This window comes from Xyrauchen texanus, chromosome 31 (assembly GCF_025860055.1).
Source record: "Xyrauchen texanus isolate HMW12.3.18 chromosome 31, RBS_HiC_50CHRs, whole genome shotgun sequence".
NCBI classification, from domain to species: domain Eukaryota; kingdom Metazoa; phylum Chordata; class Actinopteri; order Cypriniformes; family Catostomidae; genus Xyrauchen; species Xyrauchen texanus.
In genome coordinates, this window is record NC_068306.1 from 3,430,275 (window position 1) to 3,453,006 (window position 22,732).

General features: G+C 40.0%; 1 protein-coding gene across 1 annotated transcript in view; it reads left to right on the top strand.

Moving 5' to 3' along the window:
* LOC127624944 (zinc finger protein 208-like) overlaps positions 1–9,115 on the top strand; it is a 114,194-nt gene extending 105,079 nt beyond the window's left edge. The window contains exon 8 of the mRNA XM_052099877.1: positions 6,534–9,115. Coding sequence (XP_051955837.1) covers positions 6,534–7,584 — 1,051 coding nt within the window. The 3' untranslated portion in view covers positions 7,585–9,115. The remainder of the gene's footprint in view (positions 1–6,533) is intronic.
* The last annotated feature ends 13,617 nt before the right edge of the window (positions 9,116–22,732 follow it).

Consider the following 22,732-nt stretch of genomic DNA (forward strand, 5'->3'; position numbering starts at 1 on the left):
TTAGGGATATATGGACTCTAAACTTCGCTGTACACTGGGACAACTGATAGATACAAAATATGTATTTTGAAGTCAGAAGTTTACTTACCCTTTGGTTCAAGTCATTAAATCTAATTTTTTAACCACTCCATAGATTTAATGTTTGCAAAATATAGTTTTGGTAAATTGTTTAGGACATCCTTTAGGTCATACTTTGCATGACACAAGTCATTTTTCCAACAATTGTTTACAGACAGATTGTTTCACTTTTAAATGACTATCACAATTCCAGTGGGCCAGAAGTTTACATACACCAAGTTAACTTTGCCTTTTAAACAGCTTAGAAAATTCCAGAAACTTATGTTAAGTCTTTAGGCAATTAGTTTCTGACAGGAGGTGTTATTGAATTGGAGGTGTACCTGTGGATGTATTTTAAGGCCTACCTTCAAACTCTGTGCCTCTTTGCTTGACATCATGGGAGAATCAAAAGAAATCAGCCAAGACCTCAGAAACATTTTTTGGATCTCCACAAGTCTGGTTCATACTTGCAATTTCCAAATGCCTGAAGGTACCACGTTCATCTGTACAAACAATAGTACACAAGTATAAACAACATGGGACCACGCAGCCATCATACCACTCAGGAAGGAGACTCATTCTGTTTTCTAGAGATTCATGAAATTTGGTGCAAAAAGTGCAAATCAATCCCAGAACAACAGCAAAGGACCTTGATGCTGGAGGAAAGAGGTAGACAAGTATCTAGATCCACAGTAAAATGAGTCCTATATCGACATAACCTGCAATGCTCCAAAGCTGCCATCAAAAAAGCCAGACTACAGTTTGCAAGTGCAGATGGGGACAAATATCTTACTTTTTGGCGAAATTTCCTCTTGTCTGATGAAACAAAAAATTTATTGTTTGGCCATAATGACCATCGTCATGTTTGGAGGGAAAAGGGTGAGGTTTGCAAGCGGAAGAACACCATCCCAACTATTTTGAAGCAACATCTTAAGACATTAGCCAGGAAGTTCAACCTTGGTCACAAATAGATCTTCCAAATGGACAATGACACCAAAGTTGAGGCAAAATGGATTAAGGACAACAAAGTCAAGGTATTGGAGTGGCCATCACAAAGCCCTGACCTCAATCTGATAGAAAATTTCTGGGCAGGACTGAAAAAGCTTGTGCTAGCAAGGAGGCCTTCAAACCTCCTGTTACAGGAGGAATGGGCCAAAATTCAAGAAAATTGGAAGGCTACCCAAAACATTTCACCCACATTAAACAATTTAAATGCAATGCTATCAAATACTAACAAAGCGTATTTAAACTTCTGACCCACTGGGAATGTGATGAGAGAATTAATATCTGAAATAAATCATTCTCTCTACTAAAATTATGACATTTCACATTCTAAAAGTAGTGATCCTAACTGACAAGGAATGTTTTCTACAATTAAATGTCAGGAATTATGAAAAAATATTTTGCTCTGGGTGTGTGTGTGTGTGTGTGTGTGTGTGTGTGTGTGTGTGTGTATATATATATATATATGTGTGTGTGTGTGTATGTGTATATATATATATATATATATATATATATATATATATAATCTCACAAAAATATCCCTGCTTGTGAGATATTGCTACATTACATTAAATTGCATTACTACATTGAATGAACAGTTAGTACAGTACACAGCGAAACGAGACAACGTTCCTCCTGGACCATGGTGCTACATAAAACAACGTAGGACAAACCCAGAACCACATGAGACTACAGACTAAATAACATACCTATATAAAGTGCACGTGCAAACGTGTGCAAAAAGTATGGGACAGTAAAATAAATTACTAAAAATTAACAGTACAATAGACACAGTGAGAGACAGTGCTGCGCTGACCAGTACACAGTAGTGCAAAAAGATGAGTTTCTAAAAATGCCAAACATAAACATAACATACTATGAGATAGTGTTCTATGCACATAGCTGTTATTGAGGTAGCAGCCAGGTATAAAGTGACAATAATTAAAGTGCAACTCAGGACGTGTGTGTCAAACCAGTCTCTGAGGATTGAGGAGTCTGATGGCTTGGGGGAAGAAGCTGTTACACAGTCTGGCCGTGAGGGCCCGAATGCTTCGGTACCTCTTGCCAGACAGCAGGAGCGTGAAGAGTTTGTGTGAGGGGTGTGTGGGGTCGTCCACAATGCTGGTTGCTTTGCGGATACAGTGTTTTTTGTAAATGTTTTTGATGGAGGGAAAAGAGACCCTGATGATCTTCTCAGCTGTCCTCATCCTCTACAGGGCTTTGCGGTGCGTAACAGTGCAAGTCACAAACCAGACACACACACACACACACACACACACACACGTGTCCTGAGTTGCACTTTATAACTGTCTGCTACCTCAATAACTGCTATGTGCATAGAACACTATCTCATAGTATGTTGTTTACATTTTTAGAAACTGTCATCTTTTTGCATTACTGTGTACTGGTCTCTCACTGTGCCTATTGTCCTGTTCATTGTCAGAAATTTCTTGTACTGTCCCGTACTTTTTGCACATGTTTGTACGTGCACTTTATATAGGTATAGGTATTTTATATAAGTATTTTATTTAGTTGTGTAGTCTGTTGTTTTTATGTAGCACCATGGTCCTGGACGAACGTTGTCTTGTTTCGCTGTGTACTGTACTAAATATATATGGTTGAAACAACAATAAAAACCACTTGACTTGATGCAGCTGCTCAGGATGCTCTCAATAGTCCCTCTATTGAATGTAGTGAGGATGGGGGGTGGGAGATGTGCTTTCCTCAGCCTTCGAAGGAAGTAGAGACGCTGCTGGGCTTTCTTGGTAATAGAGCTGGTGTTGAGGGACCAGGTGAGGTTCTCCGCCAGGTGAACACCAAGGCATTTGGTTCTCTTGACGCTCTCCACAGAGGAGCCGTCGATGTTCAGCGGAGAGTGTTCACCTTGTGCTCTCCTAAAGTCAACAACCATCTCTTTTGTTTTGTCGACATTCAGGGACAGGTTGTTGGCTCTACACCAGTCCGTTAGCCGCTGCACCTCCTCTCTGTATGTGACTCGTCGTTCTTGCTGATGAGACCCAACACGGTCGTGTCATCTGCGAACTTGACGATGTGGTTCAAGCTGTGCATTGCTGCACAGTCGTGAGTCAGCAGAGTGAACAGCAGTGGACTTAGCACACAGCCCTGGGGGGCCTAAGTGCTCAGTGTGGTGGAGGTTGTGATGCTGTTCCCGATCCGGACTGACTAAGGTCTCCCAGTCAGGAAGTCCAGGATCCAGTTGCAGAGGGAGGTGTCCAGGCCCAGCAGGTTCAGCTTTGGGGGAATGATTATGTTGAATGCTGAGCCGAAGTCTATGAACAGCATTCGAACGTATGAGTCCTTTTTATCTAGGTGGGTGAGGGCCAGATGGAGGGTGGTGGCGATGGCGTCATCTGTTGAACGGTTTGGACGATACGCGTACTGCAGTGGGTCTAGTGAGGGGGGCTGCTGGGTCTTAATGTGCCTCATGACGAGCCTCTCGAAGCACGTCATGGTGATGGGTGTGTGGACGGAACGGTAGTCGTTGAGGCAGGACACTGAAGACTTCTTTGGCATGGGGACGATGGTGGTGGCCTTGAAGCATGTTGGAATGACAGCGCTGCTCAGAGAGATGTTGAAGATGGTCTGCACATCCTCTGAGCACTGCCAGGAATGTTGTCTGGTCTAGCAGCCTTCCGTGGGTTGACTCTACGTAGAGTTTTCCTCACATCAGCCGTGGAAAGACGGAGCACCTGGTCGTTGGGAGGAGGGGCTGTCTTCCTTGCCACCATGTCGTTCTGTGCTTCAAACTGAGCGTAGAAGTCGGTCAGCACATCTGGAAGGGAGGCATCTTTGTCACCGGCCTGGATGCCCTGCCACATGCGCGACGTGTCGCCGCTGTCCTGGAAGTGACTGTGGATTCTCTGGGCGTGTGCGCGCTTTGCCTCTCTGATGGCCCGGGACAGTTTGGCCCTCGCTGTTCTTAGGGCAGCCTTGTCATCTGCTCTGAAGGCAGAGTCATCCACGGCTTCTGGTTGGAATGTGTGGTGATGGTCTTGGAGATGGTGACATCATCAATGCACTTGCTGATGTAGCTGGTCACTGATGCTGTGTATTCCTCCAAGTTGGTAGAGTCGCCATATGTTGCAGCCTCCCTGAACCTATGCCAGTCAGTACACTCAAAACAGTCCTGAAGAACAGAGATGTCTCCTGCTGGCCAGGTTTTCACCTGATCCTGGAGCAGTATTGTGCATTTGAAAAAAAACAGTCTCTTAGCTCATGCTGCATAGTCTGCTGGAGTCGGATGTAGTCCAGTTTATTGTCCAGGGAGCAAACATTTGAGAGCAGGATAGACGGGAGAGCTGGCCGGCTAGGGTCTGTTTTTAGCCTAGCATGGACTCCCGCCCTCTTGCCGCGCTTTCGTTTCCTTGCACACCGCTTAGGACGTCCCCGGGCACCGGCATCAGGCGACGCCGAGGCCTGGTCTCCGCAGCAAGCAGAGTTCACGTAGCAACTCCTGCAGATCATCATGCAGCTTGGTTGTTGCATGAATCTTATATTTTAACAGTGTCTGGCGATGGTAGACATGAACACCGGTTGCTCTGATGTCTATGTGCCGTAAAAGTCGGACTAAGTGACAATAATAGCACCATTTTGGATCTGGAGTGGCCGCTGCGTGCTACCGCGCCGCCATCTCGGTACAACTAGGTGGAGCGATTACATCTCCAAGGATGCCCCCTGGGCGCCTCCCTAGGGAGGTCTTTCAGGCACGTCCAGCTGGGAGGAGGCCTCGGGGAAGACCCAGGACTAGGTGGAGCGATTACATCTCCACACTGGCCTGGGAACGCCTATGGGTCCCCCATTCAGAGCTGGTTAATGTGGCTCGGGATAGGGAAGTTTGGGGCCCCCTGCTGGAGCTGCGGCCCCCACGACCCGACTTCGGATAAGCGGTTGAAGATGGATAAAAGAGACTATTATTTTGACGTTTTGGTGGAGAACTGGATGCTTTAGATGACTTCTCCCCTTTGTAAAAGTAGTTCGCCCTATGGGCTAATGCGCTTCTTAAACCACAAAAGGCTTTGATTTAATTATATACCCAAATAGCACACACTCAGAGTGTCTATTTTAGATCTTTTCATCTGGAAAGCATCACAATCTAATTAACATCTGCTAAACATCTTAAAAAGATCAGATTTTCATTTAAAAACATTTTAAACCATAAACATCTCAAAGACATCTGCTGAATGTCTAATTGATATCCGAGATTAAACGTCTTTTGTTGCAGGCAAGCCAACAACCTAAAAAATATATATTCTTCCAGATGAAAATGCACACGTCTCTGTGATGTACATATGCTATCAGGGTAAATATATGATTACATTTCAGCCTTTTGTGGTTTAATCATCACACTTAACATATCACAATTTTTATTTGATTAATTGTGCATTTATACATTCATTTTATCCCAAATTTGTCAATTTCCATGATATTCTGCGTTTGTTGTTAATTCTGTTTTTAAGACTGGATTCCGCAATTCCGTCCTTGTTTTCCGCTAGGCCCTAGGTACTAAGGATCTTGTACTTTACTCTTTAAATTAAATACATTCCTAAAATAATGTCTTTAAAGTTTTCTCAAGGTCTTTCATGCATTTACATTTATTCATTTGGCAGACACTTCTATCCAAAGCGACTTACAAAAGAGGAAAACATAAGCGAATCATCTTAAGGAGACAGTGGTATGAAAAGTGCCATATTACAAAGTTTCAATAGCATCAGAATAGGATTCAAAACAGATTAAAGTGCAACAAGCATTTTAATTAATTTTTTTAGTGACTGGTTCAGTGCTCATGGAAAAGATGTTTTAAGTCGTTTTTTGAAGATAGAGAGTGAGTCAGCTTCACAGATGGAGTTGGGAAGGTCATTCCACTAACGTGGTATGATGAAACGGAGTTCGGGAAAGTGTTTTGGTGGTGTTTTGTGTTGGTACGACAAGGTGACGTTCCTTAGCCGACCGCAGGCTTCTGGTGGGCGTGTAGTTCTGCAGAAATTATTTTAGGTATGCTGGAGCAGACCCAGTGACTGTTTTTTTTTTATGCCAGCATCAGAGTCTTGAATTTGACACGTGCATCAACTGGCAGCCAGTGGAGAGAGACAAAGAGTGGTGTAACATGTGCCCTCTTTGTTTCATTAAAGACCAGACATGCTGATGCATTCTGGATCATTTGCAGAGGTCTAATTGCACAATTAGATGTAAGTTGATATGATTACTTCACCTGAATAACAAATTGTGCCATGGTGTTTGTTGTTTTCTGCCATTTAAATTTTTGTTTTTTCAATTTTTCCCTCTTGAATTGATTTTTGTCAATTTACTTTTTTCATTGTAGCGCTGATGGAAGTGGATGAGAAGGTTCAGAATCAGAAACTTGATTTCACAACTGGAGAAGAATCTTTGAGTGGCATAAAGGAGAAGAATTTCTCACCAAAAAAGCCTAAAAAACATGCAGCAAAGAAATCTTTCACCTGCTCACAATGTGGAAAGAGATTTGCACGTAAAAGCAATCTTAATGATCACACAAGCGTTCATACTGGAGAGCGGCCTTACAAGTGTCGTCAGTGTGGGAAAGCTTTTAAACGTAAACATCGTCTTAATACCCACACAAGAATTCACACAGGAGAGAAGCCTTACACGTGCCATCAGTGTGGAAAAAGTTTTGCATATCTACACCATCTCCAGAATCATCTCCAGTATCACTCTGGAGAAAAGCCATTTGAATGTGATAAGTGTGGTAAAACATTTGCTTTGTATTCAGTCCTAAAAAAACACCTGAAAACTCACACAAAAGAGAAACTTTACAAGTGTTCTTTTTGTGGAAAGAGTTTTGCACGCCTGAATTATTTTCAAGATCACCAGACAATGCATACGGGTGTGGGGGCTCATGTGTGCCTTGAATGTGGAAAGACCTTTGTTACAGCCAGTGTCTTAAAAGAGCACTTAAGAATTCATACTGGAGAAAAACCTTACAAGTGCTCACACTGTGAAAAGAGTTTCACTCAGTCAGAAAACCTGAAAAAACACGAGAGAATCCACACTGGAGAAAAACCTTTTAAGTGCTCACACTGTGGAAAGAGTTTCAGTCAGTCAGAAAACCTGAAAAAACACGAGAGAATCCACACTGGAGAGAAATCTTACAAATGCTCACACTGTGGAAAGAGTTTTAATCAGTCAGAAAACCTGAAAAAACACGAGAGAATCCATACTGGAGAGAAATCTTACAAATGCTCACACTGTGGAAAGAGTTTTAATCAGTCAGAAAACCTGAAAAAACACGAGAGAATCCATACTGGAGAGAAATCTTACAAATGCTCACATTGTGGAAAGACTTTCATTCAATCAGTGAACCTGAAAAAACATGAGAGAATTCATACTGGAGAGAAACCATACCACTGCTCTTCATGTGGAAAATGTTTCATCGCAGCAAGTAATCTACATAGACATGTAAATAACAGTTGCCCAGGTAGTCACAGTGAGCAAATATCATCATCAGGTCCAACAAGATCAAGTAAATAGTTGGTAATGCAAATAAATCCAAAGACTCTGATAGCACATGTACATCACCTAGATGTGTGTGTTTACTTCTGGGAGACTTAATTTCTTCATCTGCAATATGGCTATAAGTTGTTTCCTCTCAGATGTCAATAACACGTTCAGCAGATGTCTGAGGCGTTCATGATTTAGAAAGTTTATTTTAGTCAGATCTTTTTAAGATGTTTAGCAGATGTTAATTTGATTGTGATGCTTTCCAGATCAAAAGATCTAAAACGAGCATCTCAGGGATGTACATGTGCTATCCGGTGATGAAAGTTCTCCCAATAGAGCATCATTTAAGAGAATAACCAAGGGCATGCATCCCTCCTATTGTCTTAGGGTTTTTTAGGTTTTTTTTTGAGGACAGGTAATGAATACATTATCAATACAGGATAGTTTTTGGTACTAGAACCAAATGTTGTGACTTTGTCAGGACCATCAAAACAAGCTAATGAAATTGTTTATTTATTTTAAGAGAAATCAAATTGTTCTTGTTCCTTTCATTGTCTTAATGAGTAAGTTTAGTCCTGTATGGGAAAAACCTGTTTTGACCTATCACCTTTGAACTTTATTTAGGTTATGTAGCTTTAAATATATTTTTTTGTACATCTATGAATCAAATTTGAACTAAAAGTATTTCACATTTTCTCAAATTTAGCCCCAAGCCCTATAGTGTTCTCTAGAACCCACATGCCCCCATCTGCTCCACTGGGCATCTTTCCCACAAATTGTATACTTTCCCCTCAAACAGAGTTTGATATGTGCACACATCATATGTTAGTAAATCTGTTTACCTATATGATTTAATATGATGGGTACAATGGGGCTAAATGCCCCTCAATGGTAAACTACCTAATGGATGTTATTTTCTTCTAAAACATTAGATGGCTTCCTAAATCCCTGTAACACTGCGACAAATTGTTTGACATTTGTGGGAAGGAATGGATTTGTTGACATGGACATGCGAAATGAGCCCAGTTTGACTGCTGTAAAAGGCAATAGAGATTTATTGATAATATAGGCATGTACTAAAATTTTACTTTAATTTGTAAGCAGAATAAATCAGAAATTGATGTAATATACTTAAGTTGTTTTAAAATGTAGAAAGTGATGCAAATAAATATCAATTAAGACATTCTTGGCCAATGTTTGCAAATGTAAATATAAATAATTGTTACTCCATTAATATTCAGAATATATAATTCTCCCCCTTATCACTATACACTTTGGGACTACAATAAAACAGGTTTTCATGAAACCCTGTTTCAGCACAGTTGAGTTCTCAACACATTTTCAAAAGTTTCCTGCCAAAGTGGGGGTGATCAGCTATGGAGTGAGGGGAGAAGTGGGAGTGAACCTGTTGTAGAAATGTTGATAGTCATTGATCAGTGTCTGAGAATGCAGAGGGGGAGAACCTGCTTCTGTGGGAGACCTTGGTTGAAAAGAGGTATAAAAAAACAAGTCAGCCCTCCCCTTCAGCGTCTCGCTCATGGCACAGAGTAACTCCTGTGTAATGACCGGGTCCTTCTTGCAAGAATAAATTCTTTTAAATGACTGTTTGATTTAGAGTGTCTCTTATGCAGTGGTAATGGTTGGTTAATTTTTTTTGCCACAACAAACCCAAACAACAACTGTCTGATCCAGTCACTCGGCTTTATTTCACTAAGGGTTCTTTCACACTAGCACATTTGGTGCACACCTGATTTCGAGTGATATCTGAGTTTGGGTGGTGCACAATTTTACATTACAAAACAAGTTGCATACTGTAAAAAAACTAAAAAAAGTTACATAAAACCATGCAAAGGACCAAACAATGCAAACATATTATTCATGCCCAAGTGCTTGCTGGGAAGAATTTGAATGCGACTTTACCACAAAGTTTGTGTGTGTGTGTGTGTGTGTGTGAGCCAATTTAAGCTTATTTAAATGCATTAATCCAACTGCTGTGCTTGGTATCTTAATATGTTGTAATAAAGCTGCATTGAGATGCATTGCTTTTGACAAAATACTACATTTATCACATAAGTCTTTCAATGTTTTTTTCAACACTATTTACCTGATCTAAATTTCATTCATAAACCTCATTCATTTTGCATTTGATAATACTAACATTAGGGTGACCAGATTCCTGCTTGTGGAAAACGGGACAGCCCCCTCCCAGCAATAAGGAAATCATTAAAACAAATTTTTTAACCATTCCACAGATTTAATGTTAGCAAACTATAGTTTTGGCAAGTCGTTTAGGACATGTAGTTTGTGCATGACTCAAGTAATTTTTCCAACAATTGTTTACAGACCGATTGTTTCACTTTTAATTGACTATATCACAATTCCAGTGGGTCAGAAGTTTACATACACTAAGTTAACTGTGCCTTTAAGCAGCTTGGAAAATTCCAGAAAATGATGCTAAGCCTTTAGGCAATTAGCTTCTGATAGGAGGTGTACATATATATGCAAGTGACACGCTGTATTTCTCCACAGAAATGTACAAATTAATGGTCATTCCGGTGGATCGACTCGCTGACAGACATTAATTTATCGATTTTCTCCATAAACAATTATTTGTAGGTGTTATATTAAATATAAATATGTTTGATAAAGATTTGACTCGTATACGAATGAAAAGAACATGATGTAAAAGTGTAACAGAAACGGTTTTTTTGTATTTTGACAACAAATGAAGAGAAGCAGAGATGTTTCCGCTAAAATTAAGTGGTAAGAAATTTATTTTTATTTTGGTCTGGTTAAGGTTAATTAAACGTTTTTTCAATTTTTCATATCTGTCAATAATTGTCTGATTTAAAACACTCAACTGTGTTGAAGTGATTATTATTTGGGAGAATACACAAGAATTTACAGTATCGGCATATTAATGTCTGGTGCTGAGTTACAGTGTTTTAGGAAACCCAAAATAAAGGTGTTTGAGCATCAGATGAACTGATCTATAATATCATATAATATAATATAATACAATATATATATAAATAATATACAGTATGAGGGATCATAAGCATTTTCCCCACAAATGACAACAAAGCTTTAGCATTATTAGCTATCTAAAAGAATTTGGACGGAATTACGACGATTAATTGCGAGTTTTTCAGGATAAATCAGTTTGTGTTTCACTCCAGGCCAGTAGATGGCGGAAGAGCGGTGAGGTGTTTTTATAACCGCCAATAAAACAAGATGAAAGAAGAGCGGATAGTCCGAGAGATCAGTTCGGTAAACTTTCTGGATCGGATAGTGAAAGTGAAAAAACAGCAGGACAAAAGGAAGAAGGAAGAGTATAAGGTAATGATAAACTTAATGTCAGATATTACGAATGCATTGAACCCATTGAAAATAACTGAAGCACTCAAAGAAGCGTATATGTTTGGTTAACTGTGTTTATATATATTAGTATATTATATATATATATATATATATATATATATATATATATATATATACACACTATATAAATGTATTATTTATGACGATGCCCCTTCTCGGTTTTCTTAATGTATTTTTTTAGTTTTCATTAGCATAACGCTTACATGTTGTCAAAAGTCTAGCGAGTTAATACAAATATTTACTAGCCAATGCCGAATTTATTCTCCAACATGTCCGTAGAGGATTGAGAGGATGCGCTACAAATATCTGATGGACTGAGTTGTAAAATTTCCATCATGTTCTATTCTATTATCATGTCATATTAGTTTAAATATCCCTAAAATGTAGTATATTTTATGTTGTCAACAATTTCAGTTAAAATGAATTTGCAAGCCTTTTTGCAGTGTATTATTATTCGGTTCACTGACTGAATGTTTTTACTAAGAATGTGATGAAATGTCATTTTGTGGGCATGTGAGGAGTTGCTTTTGACTGCAGTCTAATATTTGTTAGAACAATAATGTGTTGATGGACAAAATATTTAAACTGGTTGCATAAAATAATTTGTAAATGCAAAATATTCTAAATTAGCAACTTTAAAACGCTTCTACCTCTCTATACGTCTCTGTTTTCATATGTGCCCCTGTGTTTGACATGTAAATTATGTATATGAGTCGCTTCAGAGTATAAATCACAGGACCTTTCAGTCAGTGGTTGTGAAACACTGGCACAGTAAGCGAGAGTCTGAAAAACAGGTGTTCTATTCACAGGGTTGGCATGGTAACGGAATACATGTAACGGGATTACGTATTTAAAATACTAAATATAAGTAACTGTAGGCTATTCCACTAGTTACAGTATAAATAGTTGGTAATTAGACTACAGTTACATTCTAAGAGTATTTTGATTACTGAAGAGATTACTTTGCATTTTATTGTCATTTGTTTGATTTAATATTTAGACCTTTCAGATGGAAAACATTTATACAAATAAATGATGCAATCCAAAGAATACAATATTAGGGTAAAAATCATATTCTTGATAATTTTTGTATTGTTTTACTGTAAAAATATAAAAATAATCCTTAAAACAAGATCAGTTTGATTTATGTTGTTTTAAAAACAACACTTCGTAAGATATTTTGGTTTTTCAGAGAATGTATTTTGAGTTTTTATAGTCAAAACAACCTAAAAAAAAATCTACCAGTGCTGAAGAAGTAATCCAAAGTATTTAGATTACATTACTGACCTTGAGTAATCTAATACGTTACAAATTACATTTTACAGCATGTATTCTGTAATCTGTAGGGGAGTACATTTCAAAAGTAACCCTCCCAACCATGTCTATTTAATAATTTCAGAGTTGGAGAACATACTTTTAAAAGTGCACTTTCGTTATTGATGTTACTGCTCAGAGCACTTCTGCCAATTTCTTTCCCACAAATACATACAACATGCAGAGAAACAGCGGGCAGGCGAGTGAGCAAGAGAGAGACAACATGTAAAAAATTATTTTGAAAGAGTGCGCGCTCTCTTTATAGCTAACCCTAAGCTGAGCTACTGAAAAATGTAGTTAAGTTAGAAGCGTGGCTACTTGTCAGCTGCTCCACAACATTGGTTTGCAAGGTTTCAAATAATGTGATATGACTGTGACTCTGTGATGATGAACAGTACAGATGTGATTGTGTTGTGTTTGTCAGGAGCTAGAAAATGTTTCCTTCCACACCACAGCGGCTGCTGGACAAACCCTCTGAACAGAGATCCAGAGACACACAGGACTCACAGCTCATTTTACTCTGTTCTACTGCTGCTCAGGAGAGTGTGTGTGACAGTAATCAGGGTGATCAAACCTCCACAGAGTCTCTGACTTCTGTCTGTAACGCTGGAGAACAGCAGATGCTGCAGACACCAGTGAAGATTGAAGTGAAGCAGCAGGAGGAGGTAAAAGAAGAGGAACACAGTGATGAAGATGAACAGCAGATACTGCAGACACCAGTGAAGATTGAAGTGAAGCAGGAGGAGATAAAAGAAGAAATCACAACAGAGGAACAACAGAGAGATGATGATGATGATGAACAGCAGATGCTGCAGTCATCAGTGAAGATGTGTTCAGTGAAGCTGCTGGACTGCAGGAACCTGATGAGAGGAGAAACCACAACAGAGGAACAAGAGAGTGATGAAGATGATTTTATTCCATCAGGTATGTTTCTTCCTTTATTGTTGTTTTAGAAGTGCTCAGTTGTGTGTTAAAGGGACTGTTCACCCAAAAATGAGAATCATCTCATCTTTTACTTTTTTTTAATCCCAGATTTGTATGACTTTCTTTTTTCTCAGGGCACAAAGATTTTTAGAAGAATATTTGAGCTCTGTAAGTCCATATACCGTAATTTCCGGACTATAAGCCGCAACTTTTTTCCCACGCTTTGAACCTCGCGGCTTATACAATGACGCGGCTAATATATGTATTTTTCCCGCTTTCAAATTTTATAAAAGAAAAAAAAAAACATTCTGTGACGTGCTCAGTTTTGTGGCGGCGTGAAGCTTTCATTAGACCAATGAAATTGCCGAACGGGTTAAGGTCAAAACAACTTTTTTTGTTTACTGTTTAGATTAAATCGAGCGTGCTCAAACTTCCCATCATTCTGATTACGGTAGTCATTTTGTCACCCTCACCATGGCAAAGACATGGAGAAACGCATATGATGCTGCTTTCAAGTTGAAGGCGATTGATCTGGCTGTTGGAAAAGAAAATAGAGCTGCTGCACGGGAGCTTGGTCTTAATGAGTCGATGATAAGACGTTGGAAACAGCAGCGTGAGGAATTGACTCAGTGCAAAAAGACAACTAAATCTGAGGCTATTCAACTCCGACACCGAAGGAGATGACTTCAGTGATTTCAGTGCACAGGACGAGGAAGATAGTGACCAATGACTTTCTTGGTAGGCTACTGCAAATGTTTTATTACAAGCCGTGTGTGGCAGCGGGGGCGTGGTCAAGCGCCCGTCCGGGAGAGAAAAGCTGTAAGGGCGCTTACACCTGCGCTAAATTATGTCTAACACCGGTGTCTAATTTCAAGTGCCCTGCTTCACGTGTCCTTCTTGGGAAAACTGTCACACGGGCACCAGTGTGACAGTTTTCAGCAGGGCACTTGACGTTCCAGGTAAGGCTTTTAATGGCCACAGCAATGTTTACAATCAATTTTATAAAGTTTCTCAATTCTTCTATGTGCCAACACTAGACTGACGTGTGTCACTCTCTCAGCTCTGTGGCTGCTGCCTTTTTATGCCGCTCTCCCCATGCTTACTGAAATTAGACACCGGTGTTACACATAATTTAGCTCAGGTGTAAGCACCCTTACCGCTTTTCTCTCCCGGACGGGCGCTTGACAACGCCCCCGCTGCCACACCGTGTTTCGTATTTATTTTTGTTACAAGCCGTGTTTCGTTAAAGCCTATTTATTTTTGTTACAAGCCGTGTTTCGTTAAAGCCTGAGTAAAGTTCATTTGTTTCAATGTACCGGTAGGCACCTGCGGCTTATAGACAGATGCGGCTTATTTATGTTCAAAATAATATTTTATTTAAAAATCAGTGGGTGCGGCTTATATTCAGGTGCGCTCAATAGTCCGGAAATTACGGTAGTTGTGTGAATGGAGGCCAGAACTTTTAAGCTTTTAATCACATACATGCAGCATAAAAGTTATCCATAAGACTCCAATGATGCAATTGACGTCTTCATGAGCGAAATTATAGGTGTGGATGAGACACCGATCAATATTTATTTCCTTTTTTACTATTAAAATATGTTAGACCATCTCGTTCACGAGAGGTCTTCTTCTGTTTTTTGCTGATTCGTGTTATTCGTGCATATATCCACCTACTGGGCTGTTGTGCAAATATTTTTTATTAATTATTTTCTTTCTCCTCTCTGCCCATCGCCGATCACAGATTTAAGATGAAGATCGGTCGATTTAGATGGGCAGCCAACTGATCGTTGCATCCATTAAAATTACAATTTTTCCAGAGTCATAACGGTTCTGCGGTGTCAGTGACTCTGGATTAAATTTTCTGCTTAAAGTCTTAATTTTGTATTTAAAATTTAAGGTATTTGGGGCTTGACAATAAGGACTGTGTGATTCTAGTATTACTCCCATCTCAAGCATTGCATCCAATTCTTCTCGTACCTCTTTTTTCTTGTGCTCGGGAAGCCACTAGGGATGAGTACATACCTTTACTCTGGGCGTAGTCATGATGTGGTCATGTATGATGTTTGTACGAGGCGAGAACATGTCTGCAAATTCATTCTGCAACATCTGTGAGTTGAGACGGTGAGAGGTGATCTCCACAAGTGACCGGTGTGAGATAATATGATTAAGTTCACCTCCGGCCTGAGCTCTGCCCTCTATGGAACCACCGTCGACAACATCACATGGACCACCTCCCTCCATAATTTCAGGAGGTTGAGATTTTATGTTTGTCGTTTATCACTTCTATCTGTTCGTTTTACCTCATAATCGAGATCTCCCACTTGTCGTGTGACCTGAAATGGCCCTTGCCACTTGGCGAGTAATTTGGAGCTCGAGGTTGGGAGTAATACAAGCACAAATTCCTGTAGCTGAGCTCCCCTGTTATACAGGTAGATGACCATATAGTAGCTCAAACGGGGAAAACCTTGTGGAGGCTTGTGGAACCCCTCAAATTGCAAATAATAGAGGTTCGAGCCACTTATCCCAATTTGTAGCGTCCTCGTGCATAAACAGAGTTTTATTAAATCGTTCCACCAAGCCATGTATTTGTGGGTGGTAAACACTGGTGCAATTTGATTTAATACTCAATAATTCTTAAAGTTCACGTAGTGTATGTGACATGAATGAGGTGCCTTAATCAGTGAGGATTTCCTTCAGAATCCCCACTCGGGAGATAATTCTGAAGAGTGCCTCCGTAACACTGCCTGCTGAAATGTTGCGCAAAGGCACTGCTTCCTGCTATTGCATTGCATAATCCACCAGAACTAGCACAAAGTGATGTCCACGTGCTGTCCGTTCTAATGGCCTGACGAGATCCATGGCAATTCTCTCGAAGGGGTCCTCGATTAATGACAGAGGGCACTCTTGTGGTGTCCAGTGGATTCTCCAGCTGACATTCACAGCATGCTGCACACCACCTGCAAACATCCCTGTGAATGCCCAGAGTAAAATAGCCAGCAGGGAATCCTTTAAGGGCTGGGGAAGCCGAGACTTCCCCATCCCTTACATCATCCTGACATGGCGCTGACATAGAAAGCCCTGGCTCTGCCTCCCCACCCAGTGAATCAAACACCGATGCGCTTTGTCGCAGGACCCATCCACACACATTCCCCTCAATAAAGAAGTAAATGCTGGCCAATTTGTTCCCAAAATTAGAAGATGGGTGAGGCAGGAATTAACCGCAGCCTCGACACTATGTTTTTGTCCCTGAAATCGAATAGTGACTTTCACTATAGGGTAAATTTGAATATCCCTGTGAACACAACTTACCTTCACCTTCCATCCCGTGCCGAAAGTCTTGTCTTGAACCAAACATGGGTGGATAAGTGGTTTGATTACAACCAGTATCCACCAAGGCTTTATATGTAATTCCCCTGATACTCAGAGGTATGCGGTATATTCCAGCTCTATCAGGGTGGCCCGTGGGGTGTTGTGGACCTGGATTAATACTCCAAGTTCCATCACAGGGCATTGGTCCTGTAAGTGCCTTGGCTCCCCACAACTCTAACAAGCTATCCCAGACGTTATGCCAACACCCGCAGCAGCGTATTCACCATCCTTGGAGAAGAGCATGAAGAAACTGGGGGAACCAATGTCTGGACGGACCCCTGTGACCGGGGAGCCGGTTTGGGAGTAAACGTCCCCCGTTTCCTGGGAAACTTACTCCTGGTGTATGAAGCTCCAGAGTGCCTGCCGGTCCTCTGCTTGAGTGCGGAGAATCGCCTGGAAGCACTGGTCTTGGTTTCAATACAGCTCAAGTAGGGCCTGATGTTGCGCCTGGTGCATGCTGATGAGGGACTTGATGACTTCGGCCAGCGTTAAGGACTCCATGACAGTGTATTATCTTCCTCGAGGTTCACTGGTTCTGGCATCACTGTTATAGGACTGGTCGTTGAGGGAATGAGGAAGCGTCGTTCGGGTATCTTCACATCTTTTATTCACAAAAAACACCCAAAGGTATGTGTTTAACACCCTAATATGTTTGCACTGCTGTATGGCACTCTCTCTCTCTCTTTCTTGGCTCTGGTGTGGGCTCCTCTTATCGCTCTTCCCGAATTACTGCAACAAGAAACGGCTGTTGGACCTAATTGTCACCCAGGGATGAATCCTTACCGCTTCCCCTCTCCCTGGATGAACACTCAACCACGCCCTCACTACATTCACCTTTACAGATGAAGCATTGAATGAAAAGTAATAAACTTTGTTAAACCCCAGTTATACATATGGATGAAAATCATGAGCTGCTCAAAATAAAAACTTTAAGTATACAGTGTGCCGCGTCACCTTGCGGAGAATCCTGCTTTATATTTGTGGGCTATGTATTGTATTCACTCAACTCCTTTTGGGACTACCCTTTATTGCGGAGGAATCAGGTAAACCTAAATAGTGTCTTACCCAGTTATACTATGTTCTCAGGGCCTACACACACTGCCTACTTGGGTGAGGTGGGTTAGCCTCCCATTCAGTGCACCAGAGCAGACTCTGTTTTCGTAGAAGTCAGTCTAGGACTCACGTGCACTCCCACTGCTCATGTCTGATTGTTATTAGGAGGCAACTTTGACCTACTTTTGTTAAGTGTGTCAGGATATTTTTTTATAAAGATCTCCCTTATGATCTTATAATCTTTTGATCTCATGGCCTTATGATCTCATGATCTTATGGGAATACCCCTGATTAATTCTTGCTTCAGAGTAAAAATTAAGAGGCTTGAGACAGAATTATTAGAGATAGAGGATTCCAGAAATGGTGGACTTCACTCTTATTTATCTTCTGTGAGCAAAAAGTTGAATAATGCTCTACCTCTATAGCAGTATAATAATGATATTACCACATACCAGACCTCATAAGCTTACCCTCCGTCTGCATAGGTGTTTGTGTCTAATGCAAAGTGTAGCTTGCTTGTAGGCTGTTGGCAGGATCTCTTTAAGAGCTGTGTCTCTGCTTCTTCCTAAGTTCGAGTGCTCGCTCAGCCACTGATTGCTTCTTATATATTCAGTGTATGTGGTGCATTTGCTAAATTCTTGGTCTGGTAACCGCACACTCATAACACTTTATCAGTTCAGAACACAGGACATTTTGCATTACATATAACAGTTTCAGAATATATTCAGTTCCCTTCTTCCCCTTTTAATAATAATGTACTAATATGTACATACAGTGCATCTGGAAAGTATTCACAGCGCTTCACTTTTTCCACATTTTGTTATGTTACAGCCTTACTTCAAAATGTATTATATTCATTATTTTCCTCAAAATTCTACAAAAAATACCCCTTAATTGACAACTTGGAAAAAAAGTGTATTAAAAATAAAAAAATTAAAAAAAATCACATGTACAGAAGTATTCACAGCCTTTGCCATGACACTCAAAATTGAGCTCAGGTGCATCCTGTTTCCACTGATAATCCTTTAATTTCAGTTGATTGGACTTGATTAGGAAAGGCACACACCTGTCTATATAAGGTCCCACAGTTAACAGTACATGTCAGAGCACAAACCGAGCCATGAAGTCCAAGGAATTGTCTGTAGACCTCCAAGACTGGATAGTATCGAGGCACAGATCTGGGGAAGGGTACAGAAATATTTCTGCAGCATTGAAGGTCCCAATAAGCACAGCGGCCTCCATCCATAAATGGAAGAAGTTTGGAACCACCGGGACTCTTCCTAGAGCTGGCCGTCCGGCCAAACTGAGCGATCGGGGGAGAAGGGCCTTAGTCAGGGTGGTGACCAAGAACCTGATGGTCACTCTGACAGAGCTCCAGCATTTCTCTGTGGAGAGAGGAGAAACTTCCAGAAGAACAACCATCTCTGCAGCACTCAACCAATCAGGCCTGTATAGTAGAGTGGCCAGATGGAAGCCACTCCTCAGTAAAAGGCACATGACAGCCCGTCTGGACTTTTGCCTAAAGGCACCTGAAGGACTCTCCGACCATGAGAAACAAAATTGTCTGGTCTGATGAAACAAAGATTGAACTCTTTGGTCTGAATGGCAAGCCTCATGTCTGGAGGAAACCTCATCACCTGGCCAATACCATCCCTACAGTGAAGCATGGTGGTGGCAGCATCATGCTGTGGGGATGTTTTTCAGTGACAGGTACTGGGAGACTATTCAGGATTGAGGGAAAAATGAATGGAGCAATGTACAGAGACATCCTTGATGAAAACCTGCTCCAGAGTGCTCTTGACCTCAGACTGGGACAAAGGTTCATCTTCCAACAGGACAACGACCCTAAGCACACAGCCAAGATAACAAAGGAGTTGCTACGGGACAACTCTGTGAATGACCTTGAGTGGCCCAGCCAGAGCCCAGACTAAAATGGTCATGTGCAGCAGAGCCGCGACAGATGTGCATGATCTCGTGATCTTTCTCCTTAACAGTTCCCTGTTACTTTTAACTGTTTTGTCTGATATAATGGGTAATATCAATAAAACATCTATCATATACTGTCCATAAGTATGTTGGTATGTCATTTAGATGGAAGTAATTGCTCAGTAAAACGAATCTCAAAACTTGAGCAAATCCAGCATTTTCTTCCGGTGTAGAACTCCTGTATCTTTCTCTATAGCATGTATTTTATCAGCCTGGATCAAAACTCAGTTTCTTTGACTCATGAATGTTGCATATATCAGTCTGTGACATTATAAGCAGGTGATACGAGCCGTGTAAACTGAAAGCTGTCAGGAGATTTCTTCTCGATGGATTCTCACAAGTGCTTGAGATCAACTACAAGTAGAAGCACTTTACTTGTGTTATTGTTAATGGTAATGTCATATTCATTATGCTATGGATTCTGTCTTTTGTGAGAAAATGTGATTGCTAATGTGCACATATCATTACTGTTGTTATTACACCTTTTCCTAATATATAAACATATTTTAATGTGCAAATAAAATTGTATTAATGAAGTAGAACAAACTACTGTCTACCATTTAAAACACAATTTTATCTCATGAAAATGTTATGCAATTTTTAGTACATTTTGTAAATAAAAGTATTATTTGTGTAAATGTTATTTATTAGATTAAGATGTGTGAGATATCATCATTATATCAGCCTATCGGGCTAGCCTGCTCTCTGGATATCGGCATTGGCCGTAAAAAAATCGACCACTATTAACACAGCTAATAAACTAATAAATTGGGGTACAATTTTGTTTTATTTTTATATTTTCCCCTTTTTTAATTGATTTTTGTCAATTTCTTGTGCTCATTGTAGAGCTGATGAACGAGCAAGATGAACCTCTAGAGCTGAATGAAGTAGAGGAGAAACTTCAGGATCACAAACATCATGATTTAATACCTGGAGAAAAATCTTTGAGTGGCTCAAAGACTAAGAAGAATTTCTCACCAAAAAAGCCTCAAAGAAGGGCAGCCAAAAATAATTCCACCTGCACTCAATGTGGAAAGAGTTTCACATATCAATGCAAGCTTAATACACACATGAGAATTCACACCGGAGAAAAGCCTTACACGTGCCATCAGTGTGGAAAAAGTTTTGCACATACACGAAATCTCAGATGTCATCTTCGCCGTCACTCTGGAGAAAGACAATTTGAATGTGATGAGTGCGGTAAAACATTTGTTTTGGCACAGTATCTAAAAAATCATCTGAAAACGCACACAAATGAGAAGCCTTACAAATGTTTTTTTTGTGGAAAAAGTTTTTCATGCTTGTCCAATTTAAAAGAGCACAAAAAAATACATACTGCTGCGGGGGTTCATATGTGCTTTGAATGTGGGAAAATCTTTACTAATGCCAGCAATTTGAAACAGCACCAAATAATTCATACTGGAGAAAAACCTTACAAGTGCTCACTCTGTGAAAAGAGTTTCACTCAGTCATGCAACCTGAAAACACATGAGAGAATCCATACTGGAGAAAAACCTTACAAGTGCTCACTCTGTGGAAAGAGTTTCACTCATTCAAAACAACTGAAAATACATGAGATAATCCATACTGGAGACAAACTATACAAGTGCTCGCACTGTGAAAAGAGTTTCACTCAGTCAGAAAACCTGAAAAGGCATGAGAGAATTCATTCTGGAGAGAAACCTTACCAGTGTTCACACTGTGGAAAGAGTTTCACTGTGTCACAAAACCTGAAAAGACATGAGAGAATTCATACTGGAGAGAAACCTTACAAGTGTTCACACTGTGGAAAGAGTTTCACTCGGATAGAAGACCTGAAAATACACAAGACAATCCATACTGGAGAAAAACCTTACAAGTGCTCAAACTGTGAAAAGAGTTTCACTCAGTCATACAGCTTGAAAACACATGAGAGAATTCATACTGGAGAGAAACCATACAAGTGTTCACACTGTGGAAAGAGTTTTACTCAGATAAAACACCTGAAAACACATGAGAGAATCCATACCGGAGAGAAACCATACAAGTGCTCACACTGTGAAAAGAGTTTCACTGAGTTACAAAACCTGAAAACACACGAGAGAATCCATACTGGAGTGAAACCTTACAAGTGCTCACACTGTGGAAAGAGTTTTACTCAGATAAAACACGTGAAAACACATGAGAGAATTCATACTGGAGAAAAACCATTTAAGTGTTCACACTGTCTAAAGAGTTTCACTCAGTCAGAAAACCTGAAAAGGCATGAGAGAATTCATACTAGAAAAAACCTTTTAAGTTTTCACACTGTGGAAAGAGTTTCACTCGGTTAGAAAACCTGAAGACACGAGAGAATTCATACTGGAGAGAAGTGTCAAACTGTTGAAGGGGTGGATTTTCGAAACCTTTTTAGTTCTATCCTATCTTTTATCATCCTCATACATATATATATATATTAATAAATATTCTGTTTTTCTTTTACTATAAGATGCAATTAACATATATTTGAGGGGTGACTGGAAGGTCTGATTTGGATGCCAAAAATTCAATCAAAGGGATTATTTATTTAGCCTGGCTCCCGGAGAATATGCATTTATATTGTACTGCCTTTATTTACAAACATATGCATCGGTTATAATTAATTACATAAGTAATCAACTATTCTAAAACTATATTCTATTTTATTCAATCATTATTAATTGTATGAGTGAGAGATGTGATTTTAGGTTCTATAATGTGATATTGTACTATGTTTTGTTTGGCCTTGTTTATGTTTTCTGTGTTTTCTCTCTCCTTGCTCACTGTCCTAAGATTCCACCGGTGGCAGAGGCCCTGAATTCCACAAAATATAACGTCAATGTTTGGACTTTGTTTATAGTGACTTATGACATGTGATTGATGTAGTAAAAACCCTCAAGACATTTTTATTTTATCAAAGTAGTAGCCTTAACTGATTGCTGTAACTTGACAGCTGCTCATATGTTTTGTAAAACTGTTTGGGAACTTGCTTTATTATGGCTTCGAAGTTAATGCGTGCTCGAAGGTATCACAAGTAGCCCATATTTGTAAAATGTTTAAAGTCAGTGGCCTATCAAACTCTCAGAAAATGTTGCACTGCGATGCCTCTAAATCCAATTTGCATATGACTATAATTGCTTGTGACTGTTTT